General features: G+C 38.0%; 1 protein-coding gene across 1 annotated transcript in view; it reads left to right on the top strand.

Moving 5' to 3' along the window:
• Positions 1 to 671: 671 nt before the first annotated feature.
• Positions 672 to 18156, top strand: part of ABCB4 (ATP binding cassette subfamily B member 4) — a 79187-nt gene continuing 61702 nt past the window's right edge. Inside the window, 10 exon segments of the mRNA XM_070264298.1 lie at positions 672 to 844; positions 5144 to 5295; positions 5420 to 5483; positions 8733 to 8814; positions 10847 to 10926; positions 12991 to 13162; positions 15212 to 15329; positions 15565 to 15575; positions 16409 to 16501; positions 16721 to 16846. Of these exon segments, the coding sequence (XP_070120399.1) occupies positions 672 to 844; positions 5144 to 5295; positions 5420 to 5483; positions 8733 to 8814; positions 10847 to 10926; positions 12991 to 13162; positions 15212 to 15329; positions 15565 to 15575; positions 16409 to 16501; positions 16721 to 16846 (1071 nt within the window).

Raw genomic sequence — 18156 nt, 5'->3', positions numbered from 1 at the left:
TTTGTTGAGCATGCACTGTGTTGTAGGCACAGTATTAGGTTCTTTTACCTTTTTACTTCATTTATTCCTCACAATAACTTGGTAAGGAAGATGTTTTTGTCCTCATTTTACATATGAGGAAACTGAGGCCTAAAGAAGTGAGCAAAGAGCCCAAGGTCAAATGACTAATAAGATAGGAAGCTCTGAGTTTGAATCCCGCTAGCTTCATGATAACTTATTGCTCCCTGTTTTAGATCTTTCCTTTTCGGAGGAGAGTGGAGAAATTAAGAAAGGCATATAGGGGACTCACATAGGTGCTAGGTGTAGAGACAATTAGTATAGGGAGAACTCTAAGATCAGGGGAGGGCACTGAGACTGGACTCTGGTCCCGCTGGTGCAGTCTCAGACAGGACTTAACCTCATTGAGTGTCAGTTTCTTCTGGTAAAAAATGCAGGTTTTGAATTAGGCGATCTCCAAAGTCCCTTCCACCCTGAAGTTCTGTGTCTTTAAGTATTGAGAGAGCACCGAGAACGCTCCTCTTCTCCAAGGAACATAATGGGATTATTCCGGCCGGCTCTGGTTAGCTCTCGTGGTCCCTTGAGATAGTTCGGTTCAGTGGCCCCCAGACTAGACCTGGGGATGCAGAAGAGGGAGACGAATCTACTGTGCGCTCTCGTCCCTCGGCTGCCATATGATTGTTGAGCGGCCAGAAGCTGTCCCCCGCACAGGTTTAAAAACTGAGCGCCGAGGGAGTGACAGTCACTTGGGGGGTGGAGAGAGGGGTCTGGATGGCCCTCCAGGCGAGGCTCTCCGAGCACCCGGCGGCACCAGGCTGGTCGCGGACTTATCGGCCGCGGGGCGGGGGTAGCGGGATGTCCACCCGGCGCCCCCGACCCCACATCTGACTTTTCATGCTTGTAAAGCATCAGACATCTGCCGTTGATGGTTGCGCTTTTTGAACAAGGGTAGTGAAGCGCGCGCGCGCACACACACACACACACACACGTTATTCCTCTTCCTTCTTCTCTTATCCTCTCCCCCACCTCCCAGGGCGAGGCTGGTGCTCTGTTTTTCCCCTCTGAGCGGCGAGGTGGGGAGGAGAACCTTAAGCAGCCTTATTCTTCCGCAACCTGCACTTCCAAATCAGTTTTTGTTCATATGCAAGGAGAGAACCTCGACTCTTCCTTTGCTGGTGTCTCTTTCTCCCTGGCCTGGCTTTTTGGTTCCCAGGGGCCCTTGTTAAGCGCACTTCACAAGCCTTAAGAGGGACAGAAGCGACCGGTCAATGGAGGACAGACATAAATAATATACATGCTAAATAAGTGAACTACAGAAAATATTAGAGGGTAATGAATGTGATGGGGAAACATTAATCAGGCCAAGGAAATCAGATACGCAGGGAGGAAGTCGTTTGCAGTTTTAAATAGGGTGGTCTATGTCAGGATTTTAGTTTTTACTCTGAGAAAAATGGGAGCCATTGTAGGTTTTTGAGCAGAGGAGTAGCATGATATGACTTGAGTTTTTAAATGTTTACTCTGGTTGCTGTGTTGAGGATAGACTAAAGTGGATGTAAGTGGAAGTGGAGAGACTAGGCCGGAGTTCTCCTGTGCTATTGGCACAGCAATGAAAAAGGTGAGCAGTGGTTGAATTCTAGATATATTTTGAATGTACAGCCAGCAGGACTTCCTGACACCACACCCCAAAATCCTTCAGAAGAGTGACCTTTACTATTTTTAGATCTATATATATATAATTTTTTTTTTTTTTTTTAGCAAAAGGAGAATATGATTATTTGGCAGACGTGGTTAACATACCCGTCTTCTCTGTGTGTGAGCTTGGCAAGGCTGGTGACCTTGCCTTGTTTATCCAGAAATCCGTGTAGTACCTTGGACAGTTACCTTTGCTCTTAGTGACTGCCTTGCAGTTTGTTAAACTGAATGATTTTGATAATGTGTGGACATCACTCTTTTGTAGTTGAATATATTATAATAGTTGAATATGATAACTACTCAAATTTATATTCAATTGACTGTGAAACATTTTGTAACAAGTTTAAATTCAAACGATTATATTTTTTACAGCAACCAAGACAGGAAAAAAATGAAGAGAGTGTATTTGATTGGTAACATGGGTAAGTTGTGAAATATTAAATGTAAATACTTCTTGTCTTCATTCAAATTTGGTGTCTTTAATCAATAGTTATAGAGCCAGTACTTAAAGATTGTCTATAGGCAGCAATAGATTTTCCGTGCTGCCCCTGTGTTGTCTTAGGTTGGCTCATTGTAGTCAATGGCCCACATTGTCAAGATAGATGATAAAAGAGGTAAGGATAGGCTGGCTATGAAACAGAGCAAAGCTAAGTGGTTTACAGGGAAATTGAAAATAAGACATCTTCATCACACTATACAAATGAACCAATTTAAGGAAAATGCATCTCTGCATTTGTTTCACAAAAACCACCCCCAAATTTACCTTAAAATAAACTTGCATATAAAGAAAGTGCTTGTTAACTACAGAAATTTTTAAATAATTAAGAAATCTGTGTTCACATTTGGCTTCTGAGAAAATTGATTAAATGTGGAGTAAGTTCCACAGATGAGTGAAATCATACGATATTTATCTTGCTCCATCTGACTTATTTTGCTTAGCATGTGAAAGGGGAAAGGGGCACATTTTTACCATAACAGATGGCAACTAGACTTTTGGTGGTGAACATGATGTAGTCTATAGGGAAGCTGAAATATAATAATGTACACCTGGAATTTATACAATATAAACCAATGTGACCTCAATAAAAAATATATCTGTGTGGAGTTTAGGGATTCAGATTATGTTTAACACAATTCTCAGTGGTTTTCTGCTGGCACAAGGCAAGCCAGCATATTTTTGGAAGAAGTCTAATCTAGTTTTCATTTGTAATATGTCTCAGAGAGGTGGCTCAAGAAAATGTTTGCCCACTTTTGGTAAACATGATGTGTTTCAAACTATGACAGCCATTATTCAATAGCAAAGAAGTTCGTATTAAGTGGCATGTCAACTGAAATCTCCAACTTGGTAAGTAAATCACTGAAGACACCAAAACATCCTTAGTCTCGAACATTGCTGCACATTTCTCACCACCGCAAAGCCCCTATTCTCCACTCCTTTATTCTTGTGATGTTTTTGTTTAAAAGCCTCAGTGAGAATTTTTAAAAATTTAGTGCTTTAGAAAATAAATTGTTTGTAAAGCTAAATCTGGTTTTAATGCGTAAGTTTTAAATCTGCCTCCTTCAGAAAATAAAATAGCCCAAATCTTAAAGTAGAAACATAGAAAATTTCATTTGAATTTTAAAAGCTAAAATTTAAATTAAATTTAATCTTTTTCTTTTTTTTTTCAGCCTCTGAATAGTTACTTTTCTCCCTGAAAAATGTTCAGGGCAAAACCGTGCTCTAACAGGAGTTAGAAATGCATTGTTGTGATGAAAATCATTGAAAAGAAATCTAGGTTTACGTAGGATGTTGCTGTGAAATTCATACAATTTTAGATTTAAGCTGAGAGACAAAATAAATTTTTATTTAAATAATATGAAATGCATTTAAAACGTTCCTCAATTTCGTGTAAATGTTCAGTAAAGAGAATGTCACATGACGACCTGATCCCATGCTTGTAACCGTGGCCGATAGACTCAAGTGCTCTATCTCCATTTCCCAGGAGCTGCCAAATGAACCTTGGGGATGCTGGTCCCCTTTGTAGCAATTTTAGGGACCCTTCTCCATTTGCTCTTGACTTTACCTGCTCCCCTTGTTCTGTTCCAAGTTCCATCTGGCTTCTGACCCTTTATCTCTTCAGGCACTCTCGCTTGTCCTATGTGTTTGATGATGGAATTTGGCCTCCCCTCCCACCACGTGAGTCTAACCTCAGGCTGTCCCACCACATTGACCCTAAATGACTCACCTTCAGCTGTCATGGACCCCACTCTGCCAAGCCTGACTCATCCCGTTCTCCTGATGACTGTTCCTTGTCCCCAAAACGGGGTGTGGTGGGGGAAATGGGCACAGGGAAAAGGTTAAAAAGAAGGTGGAGATGCAAGGGACAGAGGGGAAAGTATAGAAATGGAAAAATAAGAGAAAGAATATATAGTCTGGAGGGCAGAGGAGGAAAGAAGAACAAAAAGAAAGAGCCATAGAACAATCAGTCAAAAATGGGGAGAAAAAGTGAGAAATTGGAGAGGACCAAAAGAACAGTGAGAGACAAAGTCTTGGAGTATTATGACACTGATTGGCTGGATAGTTGTTGGGTGTTGTGTACTTCACTATGACAACTGGTATCACCCCTCTAAGTAATAATGCTAAGTACATTGTACATTGACAGTACTAAGTCCAAGATCCTTGGTGGGTCCCACCGAGCCTTTTGTACTTCTCTCTAATGTCGTCTTCCACACTGTGTTCTGTGCACTTTAGGACTCAACTTTGTGGGGTTACCCGAGCACTCCATGCAGTTTCTAGTCACCTTGCTGTTCTAAGCCTAAACATCCGCACTTCCTCTGCACTCCCCAGTTCTTCTTCAGTGAACTCTCTCTCATCCTTCAAGATTCTGCAATGAGCATCACCTCCATGAGCAAGACGTCCCCAAAGTACACATATAGACACTCCGTAATGTTTGTTACACTTCACGAATGAGCTGCCTTTTAAAAACTAACTTAAACCTCTTACAGGAATCTTATCCTCAAAACTCAGAGGATGTGTTTCCCCTATTTGTAATTCTCCCTCTGAAATATTCTGAATGTCATTTTGAAGGATGTAACAGGTGTGTTCCTGAGTGTGTGTACTTAATGTCTACTCCTAGCTGTTTTAATTCACTACCACAGGAGCTCTGGAAGATCAAACAATATTTCTTAATGGAACCAAACTTTTATCTCTTCTGATTATATTGTAATCATTCAACCAAATAAGATACTGATTAAATAGAATCATATTGATTTCTTCACTGAATAGAAAATAAATAGAATCATGAAATTAATCTGTCAATGATTTGGATTGAAGTTCTCCTTCTTCTCTAATACATTTATTTGCCACGATTAGAAAATTACTGAGCTTAAATAAAAATCCAAAGAACATATGATTGTAGAAAATGAGAAATTCTATTCTAAAGGGTATTATTTTATTTCTTTTTTGTTTTTTTAGTTTCGATACTCTTGATTGGCAGGATAAATTACTTATGTCCCTGGGCACGATCATGGCTATAGCTCACAGGGCAGGTCTCCCCCTCATGATGATAGTGTTTGGAGAAATAACTGGCAGATTTGTCAATACCACAGGAAACTTCTCCTTTCCAGGTAAGCATTTCCCTACTTTTTTTTCTTAATGCGTAATACTCCTTTAACTGGATGAAAGCTTGAAAATTGATTTCACTATTTGTCATCTACTTGTTTAATTTTTTGGACATTTGGGTGACTCCAGATATCACAGAAGGAGTTATAAAATTCTCAGAAAAGTCCTCAAATATTCATTTAAATGTCAACAAGTAGGTGTATCCTGTTTGACTTTTAATATTGGGGAAGAAAATATGCAGGAAGCTTTGCATCTGAATAACGTAGGGAAGTCAGTCCCCTTGAGGGCAGTGGGACTATAACAGAGTATATCTATGCAGTGTCCATCCCATTATTGATTCCTCATGAATTTCAAAACACATCAATTAGCATGGCAGTACTTCTTTGCTGTGCTCAGCTTGTAGATCTGTTTCTGGTTTTCTTTTTTTCTCTCTCTCCTTCCTTCTTGTTAAAATTATACCCACATAGAATATACAATTTCTGTCTCTAATTTTTGGATCAACCAGGTTGAATGGAACTTGGTAGAACACTTCACTAAAGAGTGAATGGATTCAATATCAGAATGATGTGCTTTAAAGTTCACCTGAAAGACTAATTACTGAAGAGCCAAAGGAGTCCCATAAGTTAATGTCATCTATAAGAGGGCCTGTGACAGCAGCATTGGAGTGAGCTTCCAATGGACATAATTATTTTCATATTAGCCAAATTCAACGTAGAAAGGAAAATTTTCATGCTGTCTATCAACGCTGCAGTCTCAGTTTCTCCCAAGAGACCTAGTGGGCACTAGGCTGGAGAAAACTGAGTAAAGCTTCATTGGCACACAGATGGTGGAATATAAGAAAAAAACTGATAAAGGAAATGGAACCAAACTTTTGCAGCTTTCATCACAAAGATACCTGAGAGAAAGTGGATTCTCATTTAGATAACATCAGTAAGAGCTTTGAGTGTTCACTGATTGAGAACTACATGTTTGGTTAGCATTTAGGGCTTAAGTGTAATTACCTAAGAGAGTATGACTGCTTGATTTATACAATAGGATCTGTTTACATAAATATTAATGCCTTTTAGAAATCCAATAAAAGTGTCCTTTGAATAATTAAAGCAAGATCCAACAAAAACACAGTTTATTTATTCTCAAGTACTATTGTCTCTGAGAAGAAGCTGTTTATCATAAAAATAACAATAATAGTAATCTTTCATTGTATTTATTTCTGCTAAGTCCTATTTCACTTAACCCTCACAAGGACAATCTTACACAGTAGATAATATTATCCTCTGTGACAGATGAGGAAACTGAGGCTTGGAGAGCATGAGTAACTTGCCCAAAGTTAACATGGCTGGTGAGTATTTAGGACAGAATTCAAACTCAGGTCTTTCTGCCACCCAAACCACACTCATGACCATGTACCTTATACTGCCAATGTAAATAATTGTGCTTTCTCTTAAAAACAAAAATATGGTCATGTTTTAAATAGATTACTTGTGTTTGACCAGTGACCAAAACTTTAACACAAACACCATAAAGGTAAAATTGGAGTAAGATAGGATGATTTAAAAAGTCTTCAGTGTAATGAAAGGTAGGAGTTTTCTACATATTTTCCTTTTACTTCTTAGAGGATTTATAGACCTGTTGCACATTAATTTCTTATATATATAAAGCGGGATGATGCCCATGTTCGGACACCTCAATCAGAAATTGGTTTCAACGGAGGGTTTTAAAAATCATATTAATGGATGAATAGATAAACAAAATGTGGCGTATACATACAATGGAATATTATTCAGCCTTGAAAAGGAAGGAAATCTTGATAGTGCTGCAATATGGATGAACCTTGAGGACGTTATGCTTAATGAAATAAACTAGTCACAAAAAGACAAATACTGTATGATTCCACTTATGTTAGGTATCTAGAGTAGTCAAAATCATAGAAATAGAAAGCAGAATAGTGGTTTCCAGGGCCTAGGCGTGAAGAGGAAATAGGAGTTGTTGTTTAATGGGCATAGAGTTTCAGTTTTGCAAGATGAAAAACTTCTGGAGATTGGTTGTGCAACAATGTAAACATTACTTAACACTACTGAACTGTACACTTAAAAATGGTTAAGATGATAAATTTTATATGTGTATTTATCACAATTAAAAATTTTTTAAAAATAAGATTAAAACAGTGCAATGCATTTATCACAGATGAGTTTGCATTTGGACCAATTTTATTAGACCTGTTTTTGTTTTTACTAACACCATAATAATTCCACAGCTTTCCTACTTGGAGCAGTTTGCTTGTTTTTTACTTGTTTCTAATTATGCAACCAAATAGCTTTGAAGCCAGACATGACAGACAGGTGCCCTGTGCTGTGCTCAGGGCCAAATTCAAGGTCTCTTGGGGGAATGGCATGAGCAAGTCACTTACATACCTGTGATTGCTGGAGTGATAAAATCACCAGAGTTGCCAACTTAGTTTCAGAAGCCTCCAAGTTACATGCCCTGTGGTCCTCTGTAGCCATGCATGTTTGTCATTAGGCCTGTTTGCTATCTTGGAGAATTTGCAATGGGAAGTCCATCACATGTTACAAATTTCCAATGTCCACTCTTTGGTAGTTTGTAAAAATAATATTCTCATACTTCTTTGGAGAAAATCAGATCTTTAAAGGATATTCACTCTAAATCCAGGGAGCTCATTGATATGTTTAGGGTTGTAGAGTTTAGCAAAAATCACGGGCATTAAAAGAAGATAGAGTATTTTGCTGAGCTCACTAGTGCATCTCATACAGATGATGTTTATTTAGAGTCTATTCCTTAGAATTGTTGGATTCTTGGACAATTAGACATAATGGGAACCAAATGAAGAGGGAATGTTAGAAGAAAAAGAGGTTTAAATTACAAGAGGGTCTCACAATGATTTATTCTGAACAAGGCCCATCCTTGTCAACAGAGTAAAGCTACTCCATGACAAGGTCGTTCCCTCGCAATGACTCAGTTGTGCAGAAACTATTCTGCATCCAAAACTTTAACGACAGAGAATTGGAAACAGATTTTCTGCAGAATATTGGGATCTTGATATATTTTGTGCCAAGTCTATGTGACTGTAATAATCTAGGAAATTCTGTGGAGAAATCTATGTACCCTGCATGTCCTTGCAGTGCCTCATAGTTAAGAGGAAAAGGCATTTTTGAGCCCCTAGTTACCTTAATTAACTGTCTATACTGCTGTAGGGGAGGAAGACATTTCCTCTTCCCAAATGGGGGTTCGTCTGGCCGGAGAACCAATTAAATTCACATGAGACAGAATAGCAAGAGAAAATTAAACAAAGCTTTATGAGGAACCATGGCCCGGGGCCTTTCTTCCCGAAGGAAGACAGGGCACCGAAGAAGTGGGGTGCACAGAGTGGTTATATACCCCCAAACAGGGTGTTTCACATATGATTGAAATGTTCCTTTTACAATAGTCACGAGGCTGCTCTGTCAGCACAGCACTCGATGGAAATGACAGATAGGTCTGCTGTCCCAGTGAACGCCGCGGGGTGGCAGGTGTGTTGCCTCAGGCTAGGGGGTCACAGATGAGCAAATCGGTTCCCAGCCTAAAGAAAGATGCTTAATCTTTAAGGAGATGCCAATGTTGGGAGGGGGAGGGAAGTCAGTTACAGGAGGTTACCAGAGAAGCACAATAAAATGCAGATTTTAAGTCCTTGCCTTTGGTATTGATTAAGAGTTTCTAGAGAGAAGGTCATCTCCTTTCTTCTCCCTGGTACAGAGAGGAAGGCACCTTTTACAGATAGAGATTTACCTTACAAAAGTGTCCTAACAAAGGGCAAGTTCCATTCCTCAGAGCCTCCTTGCCTGTCCCAGTTTATCAAAAGCAATCAGCCTCAAATAATCCTGATGCCAAAGAGACATATCTTGGGGTGGCCAATTCCAGGTCCCTACACTGCCAAAGCTGCCTGGACAAACACCAACTCTTTGTTTTATGCTGAATATTTCTGTGTGATAAAAGGAGTGCTAGGCAGAATCAAGGAAGGCAGACACTGATTTACTTTGAGACTAAAAAGTGACAGTCAGGACTCCCTATGTAATGTCTCCCTGTATAATCCTTAAAGTATACAGTTATTATTTAGGCCCTTCACTCACCAGCTGTATGAACTTGGACAAATTACTTAACCTCTATAATCCTTACTATTCTTATCTTTGAAAGGGGATCATAGACTTACTGGTAGAATTAAATGAGAAGATTTATGTAAAGTATCTGGAACGTAGTAAATGATCAATAAATATTGGGGAAAACTAGCTGTAAGAACTTGGAAATGAAACAACCACTCTGAAATTATATTTCCCCATCTATAAAATGGGTGAATTATATGGGAGCTCTCTACAATGAATAAGCAGCTTCAAGAATTCCCCATTTCCTTATTATGGGATGCATTCAGGCAAGTTAGAGTGGGAGTTCTCCGTCCTGGCACTTTAGAATCAAGTGGAACTACTTCCTAAAAATATGATTCTCTAGACTCAGCCAGAGGTTCTGATTTAACTGGTCTTGAGTGGAGCCTGGACACCTGTATTTTTCAAGCTCCCCATGTGATTCTAACAGTAGATAGCATTGAGAATCACTGAATCAGACAACTACTTGGAGATTGTTTATGAAACTGAAGCATAATAGGTAGCATCTGAGAAGACCAGGCCTAGCCCCTTTTCAGATCTAGAATCCTATGAGATTTCCAGATCTAGAGTCCCATGACGCTTCTGGGAACACATCAACGTGCATTTCTCTCACCTTTGTCCTTAGGCAACAGAAACTCTTGGTTTCCTGGGGCTCTGGAGCTCCTAGAGTTACTAAATCAGAGTTAGATTGCTGTTCTTGGCCTGGGACCCTGAGAAAGGAGCAGGTCAAATTGGGAAAGCCCATAGATTCTTATTTCCAGGCAGCAGAGTCAATCTGAATTACAATATCTTCATTGAGAGGATTAAAAAGTTTGAGATACTGTTGGAGGAGAGTAAAACTCATTTAAAATTTTACCTGATTTCTAGGTCCGGGGGGGGGGGTGGGGGGGGGGAGGAATAGCCCTGTACACATTTATCTGGAGATTTCCCAAGGTTTTGAACAATGATTTCCACAAATACCACAGCTTTAAGATAGCTTGTTTGCCTCTAATTCCAAATACAGTTCCCATTTGGTATATCAAAGATGCCATATTTAAGGACTCAGGAAGAAAATGAGCACCCAGAACTGAACTGATAAGAGCAGAAGTAAAATAGGTAAACGGGAAATACCTACCCTGGGGTGTTTTCGCAACAATGCAGTGGTGACGCGTTATCCTATTGTTTCGTGAATGCAGTAGATATGGGCTGTTCCCTTTTTATGTTTTCACTTTGTGTTTTTAAAAAATGAAAATAAGTTGTCATCACATGAGTCAATCCTTATAGTATTGTTTTAGGAGCTGTGTAGTATAGTGTTAGCACTCTCAGCCTACCTGCTAGTTGTATGACTTTGAGCAAGTTACTTTGTTACATTGTGCCTCACCTTCCTCATCTGTAAAATGGGGATTTGTGAAATAGTCCTGCCTCATAGTTTTTTCATGCTGTTCTACGACAAGAAATAGGCTGGTTTGACATCAACAACACCACTGACCTCAATACATGGCTAACAGAGTAAGTATATTGTTAATGTCACACTTTCATAAGGAAATTAACCACTAACTATGTGAAAATTTATATGGGAAGTTTTTAAATGAAAAAAGTTACTAGATTAAGCATTTGATATGCATTGGGAATAGATCATCTGATAGCCATTTCCAGCATTTACAGCCTATGCCACGGTGTATTTTTCTTATCTGCTGGTTTTTTCTCCTCAGATATAGTAGGTTATGTCCTTATTTAAGGAGACACAATTTTAAAATATAACATTCCTCCAAACTCTTGCATGAATATAAAAAATTTAGGGCCAGCCCCTGTGGCCTAGTAATTAAGTTCAGCATTCTCTGTTTACACACTCTCCGTGCTTAGCATGGAAAAGTATACTTAATTTAAATTGATGTAAAAAACATTGTAATTCAGCAGAACCATTCTAGAATGGCATTTGTTCTTTTGTATCAAATCCTAGGAGCCAGTAATATTAATTTTAATTACCATTAAAAAATATGTTAATAGAATGAGCAACATTCAGGAAGAGATTAAATTCTAAAACAATAATAGTAATAACAATAAGAACAATCAGGTTTTGTCAACTATGTGCCAGAACTGTACTAACTACTTTCTCTAATTATCTGTCAACCTCATAATTATCTTGCAAGGTAGGCATTATTAATTGCATTTTACGGTTTATAAAACTAAAATCTAGAAGAATTGAGTAAGAACCCACATCCCATAAGTAGTGACTGCTTTATAACCTTGTACCCTGGCTTGACAGTGAAGGTCAGACTGATCAAAAAGAAAACAAAATAAAAAACCAAAAACAAGTGTGGGGACCTGGAATTGGCCACCCCAAGATATGTCTCTTTGGCATCAGGACTATTTGAGGTTGATTGCTTTTGATAAACTGGGACAGGCAAGGAGGCTCTGAGGAATGGAATTTGCCCTTTGTTAGGACACATTTACATTTGTAAGGTAAATCTCTATCTGTAAAAGTTGCCTCCCTCTCTGTACCAGGAAGAAGAAAGGAGATGACCTTCTCTCTAGAAACTCTTAATCAATACCAAAGGCAAGGACTTAAAAGCTGCATTTTATTGTGCCTGTCTGGTAACCTCCTGTAGCTGACTTCCCTCCCCCTCCCAACTTTGGCATTTCTTTAAGGATTAAGCATCTTTCCTTAGGCTAGGAACTGATTGCTGTGCTCACCTGTGACCGCCCAGCTCCAGACAATCAACTAGCCTCCTGCTACACCCACCAAGATAGCCGACCACTACCTGCTGTGTCCATCAAGCACTGTGCCGACAGGGCAATCTTGTGACTATTGTGGGAGGGACATTTCAATCACATGTGAAACACCCTGTTTGGGGGTATATAACCACTCTGTGCACCCCACTTCTTTGGTGCCCTGTCTTCCTTCGGGAAGAAAGGCCCCGGGCCATGGTTCCTCATAAAGCTTTGTTTAATTTTCTCTTGCTATTCTGTCTCATGTGAATTTAATTCATTCTCCGGCTAGACGAACCCCCATTTGGGGAGAGGAAATGTCCTCCTCCCCTACACAAGCAAAGGCCCAAGTCTAAGTACAAGAACATGTAAAATTCCTGTTCCTCTCCCAATGGGGCAATAGAAGAAGGATTTTCTTTTCTTTAGAGAAGGGAAATTGAGCGGTGTTAAGAGTCTAACTATTTGAAGAGTCCTGAATAATATTTATCTTTTGGTGCCATTCTTGATTGTCTTGGTTTCTCTCCTTCCACCTCAGCCTTGGCTTATGATGCTAGCCATGAAGGTGATAGTGAAGCCCTTCTATATCCCAGGGTTGAGAGTTCAATTCTGGAACAGCTACGAGAATATTTGTTGGACTGGGAGGGACCAAGGGAGATGGGTCCAGGCCAGTAAAGAGAAGTCCCAGATCAGTTCTAGTCCTGGCTGATCCTGAATTGGTTCAGTTCCCAGGAAGCTGGGTCTCACCAGGGCTTTCTTACTTTGATGGCTTTGTTCCTTAATCCTCCAACTATACAGGAGGTGAATATGGCTCAGTTTATGGATTGTTTACTTATTTTCACGTTTTCCCCCTACTTTGTCTGGTAGGTATCAAAAACATCTAGAAAATACCAAAAAGACTGGAATTACAAAAGCTATTTCAGCAAAAATTTCCATGGGCATTGCCTTCCTATTGCTATATGCATCATATGCACTGGCCTTCTGGTATGCATCCACTCTCGTTATATCAAAAGAATATACTATTGGAAATGCAATGACAGTAAGTTGTTTTTCTAATATTTATGAAGAATCTGAAAATTTTCTTTATCCATGTACCTTTTCTTTTCTTTCACAGTCCTCCTTTTCAAGAGATGAGCCATGATTACAGGCTTTTTTTCTTTTGGTGAATCTTTGCTCTGTCCTGTGGGCAGAGCTGGCCTTCTAGAGTACACAAAACGTAATTATGAGTGGGGGCAAGAAAACAGCATGTAGTTAGACTAATTGAGAAACATATACAACATATAAAAGGAAATAAAAATTGAATGAATTTGTGAGTGAACAAATATGGATTGGAGCCATCCTCATTCTGCCCTGTAGTTTCATTATATAAGAGAGTAAACATTATTATAGATAGGTCATAGTATGAGAGAATATTAAATTTACATAGTATAAAACATCAGCCATCTGAAATACAAGATGAAAAGCTATAGCTTGTTTTTCTTTTTCAAAATGAAAATAGCTTCATTTTATGATAAAAATAATATATACTAGTTATACAAATGATTAGAACACAGAATTTTAGAAATTGGAAATTACTTAGAATTACTTATAATCTAATAATCCATATATCCTTAATGATAACTTTTGGTGAATATCTTCCAGACCATTTTCTATATATACACGTTTTTTTCTTTTAAAACTGGGATCATATTATTCATATTTTTTGTAACCTTTTTTATAAACTAGCAATAGTTTGTGACCATCTTTCCATGTCAGTGACAATCAGAACAACATGTAACCATTCAAATAGCAATGTTTTAAAACCTGCACTTCCCTATCTTTCTAAACAGAAACAATTTGGCCCTTTGATGATGGCATGAGGCCATTATGAAATTTAATTATTTCAAAATGTTTTCTGGAGTGGTCTCTTCAGACTCCACTGAGGCGCTGAGGGCTGTTTGGCCGGATGAGCTTTCATAATTGCTGACTCTATTTTTTTCTCGTTTTGGTCTCCTTTCTGGTTGTCAGCTTGGAAGCTCTCCACCTTTCTTTGCTTCCTCATTTGCTAAATTTTGTGAAGAAGGGAGATTGAATCCTGACTTTCCCATTCACCTTTTGTGATGAGTGTGTCCTTGCTGGCCTAGGCCCCTCATTTGTAGTATGTGGACAGTGACACCTCCCCGGTTGGGCAGGAGGGTGCTGTCCACGAGGCAGGGAGCCCAGCAACAGCCTCAGCACCCAGCGAGAGCCCTAGTGCATTCACTTTATAATCTATCATCTATATTGCAGATAGCAGATGGATATTTGAGGGATATTTGAGTCCTGGGTGTGTGAAGTCTTATTGTTACTGTCTTCTGAGAAAACCCAAACTATATATAGAATTTCACCATGCCCAGAGAGAAAGGAGTAATTTCTCTTCATTTATGTTTTTCTCATTTAAATTATGCTAATAATCTGGATTCCTGAAGCTATATTCTTGGCTGTTCTATATCAACTTATTTTCCTTGTGAAAAAAAATGTGAAGGCAATTGTGTTGTTTTGTGTGCTATAATACAGAATAATTGTGTAAAGGAATTATTAATCAGTGTACACAGGTGTGATTTAGTGTTTTATAATGTGTGAACTGTTACTTTGTATATTAAAAATCTTTTCAAAATATGTATGTAAAATGGTACTTTTTTGGGAAAATTCCATGGGGCCAAAATCTACCATGTTTCGCCTTGAATATTCTGTGTAATGCCGTGCATAGTTAGAGAAAATCATATAGGACTGAATAATAATACTGATGGAAGATGTTTACCTCTGGTGGCATTAGCTTCAGAGTCAAGGAAATAGGTTTGAAAAATCTTTCTGACTGTGTAAATTCAGGAGAAGAGCAACAGATAATTTGGCAATCTAGACAAAAATATTTTTGAGGTTGAAGAAACCCATTTGTGCAATAAAATGCTATATTAACCTTGTAAATTTTGCTCTTTTGCTAAAAAAATTTTGAAAGTGGTAAACCTAAACTCAATCTTTTGTATCGTGTGTATTTCAGACAAATCATATTTGAGATAGTAATGGATGCCAGAATGGGGCTTTTAACTTTTTCTCATGTTCTTTTGCTAAGGTCTTTTCTTCAATCCTGATTAGAGCTTTCAGCATTGGACAGGCTGCTCCATGTATTGATGCTTTTGCCAATGCAAGAGGAGCAGCATATGTGATCTTTCATATTATTGGTAATGGAAGTCATTTATTATTTTAATGCTGAAAAATTCTTTGAGGCTTGGAGAATTAAATCTGGCTTTATTTTAAATATCATGTGAAAATTGATTGTGGGAAATTAACAACCTCTTCTTAGTAATGAATGAAATAAAACGCCTCATTAATATTTCTAAAAGTTTACCTTTAAGTAATATAATAACACCGATCTCATTTTGGAAAAGTACATCTGTACTAGTGTCTTATTATTAGAATTCAGAGCAAAGATATCTGTCTATCTAATTTTTCTCCTTTTCTTTTGCACTTTGTAGCCAGACTGAGAATATTATGACTTCTATACAGGATGAGTGGGTGGAGAAATTATTGGTAGGACCAGAATTGACAGGGTTGCCTCCCTAAAAAAAAAAGATCATCGCAATGTTTGATATGATTTTGAATCAAATATATTGAATAAGTTATACTAACTGCACAAAAGAAAGAAAATAATTTTGACATATTAAAAAGTATATCACTGCATTTACCCAGATAAACTGCAAAGTAGGTAACTGAAATTTGATCATTTAATCCAAGCAATTGCTCCTGTTTCATTGATCTAAGTCATGAGAAAGTTTCTCGGCTTCCGAATACTTTGAAAGTTTACATTGATCCTAAATAACTTGGCCCTAACCAATTGTTCAGTCAGTCTTCTCAAACCAATCCATTACATTTATTGTTGGGGAACAAACTAATTTTCACTAAATGCTGAAATGCCTGGCTATATCAATTATAGTATGTTTTTGTTATTGCAGTTGTATAAACATGCGTATCTGACTATTTAGAAACTTTATGAAGCTACACCAAAAACTTAAAGTGAAATATTGTATGAAATTAAATGAATATATCCCTTATGTACTTTTCAGGAAAAGCCTATTTTCTGAGAAAGACTATTTCTTAAACACACACACATACACGATCTTCACCTTGCATTCTGTCTCCTGTGAAGAAGATTGTGCCATTCCAGGTCTTATTTTTGGAATTGCTGAATCATATTCCTTTAAAATGCAATTGTTTGTCTTATGGAATAGTCATTGATTTTTTTTTAAATTTAGAATCCTAAAATTGACAGTTTTCAGAGAGAGGGCACAAACCAGACAACATCAAAGGGAATTTGGAGTTCAGTGATGTTCCCTTTTCTTATCCAGCTCGAGCTAATGTCAAGGTACTATAAGCAATAGTTGTAGAAAATCTTAACTCAGATTGATTGTTTAATCATCTTAAAGAATCTATAGTCTCTATTATTTTGATATTTCTATGCTTTTTCCTTTTGGGATTATATTCCCTCATTGGATACTTTTTTCAAATTCAAAATTGAATCAAATTATTCTCCTTTTAGGGCTTTGTAGTGAGATATATTCTTTTTCTTTCTTTTCCCTTACAGATCTTGAAGGGCCTCAGTCTGAAGGTTCAGAGTAAGCAGACAGTGGCCCTGGTTGGGAACAGCGGCTGTGGGAAAAGCACAATGGTCCAGCTGATACAGCGGCTCTATGACCCTGAGGAGGGTATAGTAAGTGGGAAGAACCAAGTTTTCCAAAGTGGGAAGCTGGGTACCAATTAGCCCTTTGAAATTGTTTTTTCAGTAACAAATTTGCATGTGAGTCTAATTTTGGTAAAAGGTCTACAGAACTACACTGCATCTGGATAATGCATTCAAACCTTTGGGCTGGTTTGGCAGAAGTATTCAAAATGATAAAAGCCAAAGAAGCTAGACACCACTCTCTTCTGTTCTGATTAAGCTTTTCTTACCCACTGAATCACTGGAAAACAGTCATCCAACCACTGAGAGGATTTTTTCCAATGAGTTACTGGGTTTGGTCAAAAACGATCCATATAGCAATTGTTGATAATCTGGTAATCATGATCACAAGAAGTCTTAGGATAATAATTAAATTCATCAAAGACAGTTGAATTTTCTTAAATGTTGTAACATCTGAAAGGAAAAGTGGGATAATCCCTTAAGAAACTTCTGGGGGTGCGGGGACTAACAACCTAGGGTATATTTTTTTGCCTTCTAAAAGTTTTGTTATAAATTCAAACTTACAGAAAAGTTGCAAGCAGGGAATTCACATATACCCTTCACTCAGATTTGCTAATTGTTTATATTTGACCAACTGCTTTATTGTCCTCTCTCTTTCTCTACACGTGCGTGTATATAACACACACCCACACACACACATACGTGCATATTTTTTTCTGAATCTTTAAGAGTAAGTTAAGGACATCATGCCCCCTTGATCCCTACATCCTGCACAATATATTTTCTGAGAAGAAGAACATTCTCTTACATAACCATAAAACAATTATCAAAATCAGTAGATTTAACATTAATACAATATCAGCCTGCAGTATATACTCAAATTTTATCAATTGTACCAACTTTAGAACATTGAGTTTATCTGAAATTAAAATGTATTGTAATTCAACAATTATGAAAGCAGATTACAAGTTACAAAGAAAGACAAAAAACATAAAAAGGCAGAGAGATAGAAGAGAGATTGTAGGGATGAATCCAAAAGTTTCTAGGATACATGAATTATTTGTTTATTTAATTTAATAAAATTAATGAACAGTCTTGGAAAAATCTAATATTACTAAGAAGGAACATAAGCCCATCCTCATTTACTAAAGCAAACTCTAGGTTTGTTCAAGTGTAAATATCTTTTTTCATTTTTAAAAAAGAACCTAGTGGGGCCAGCCAAGTGGTGTAGTAGTTCAGTGTGCATGCTCCTCTTTGGCAGCCTGGGGTTCTCCAGTTTGGATCCTGGGCATGTGGACCTACACACGGCTCATCAAACCATGCTGTGGCAGGGTCCCACA

Source organism: Equus caballus, chromosome 4, assembly GCF_041296265.1.
Source record: "Equus caballus isolate H_3958 breed thoroughbred chromosome 4, TB-T2T, whole genome shotgun sequence".
NCBI lineage: Eukaryota > Metazoa > Chordata > Mammalia > Perissodactyla > Equidae > Equus > Equus caballus.
This window is presented reverse-complemented; position numbering and strand designations above follow the sequence as displayed.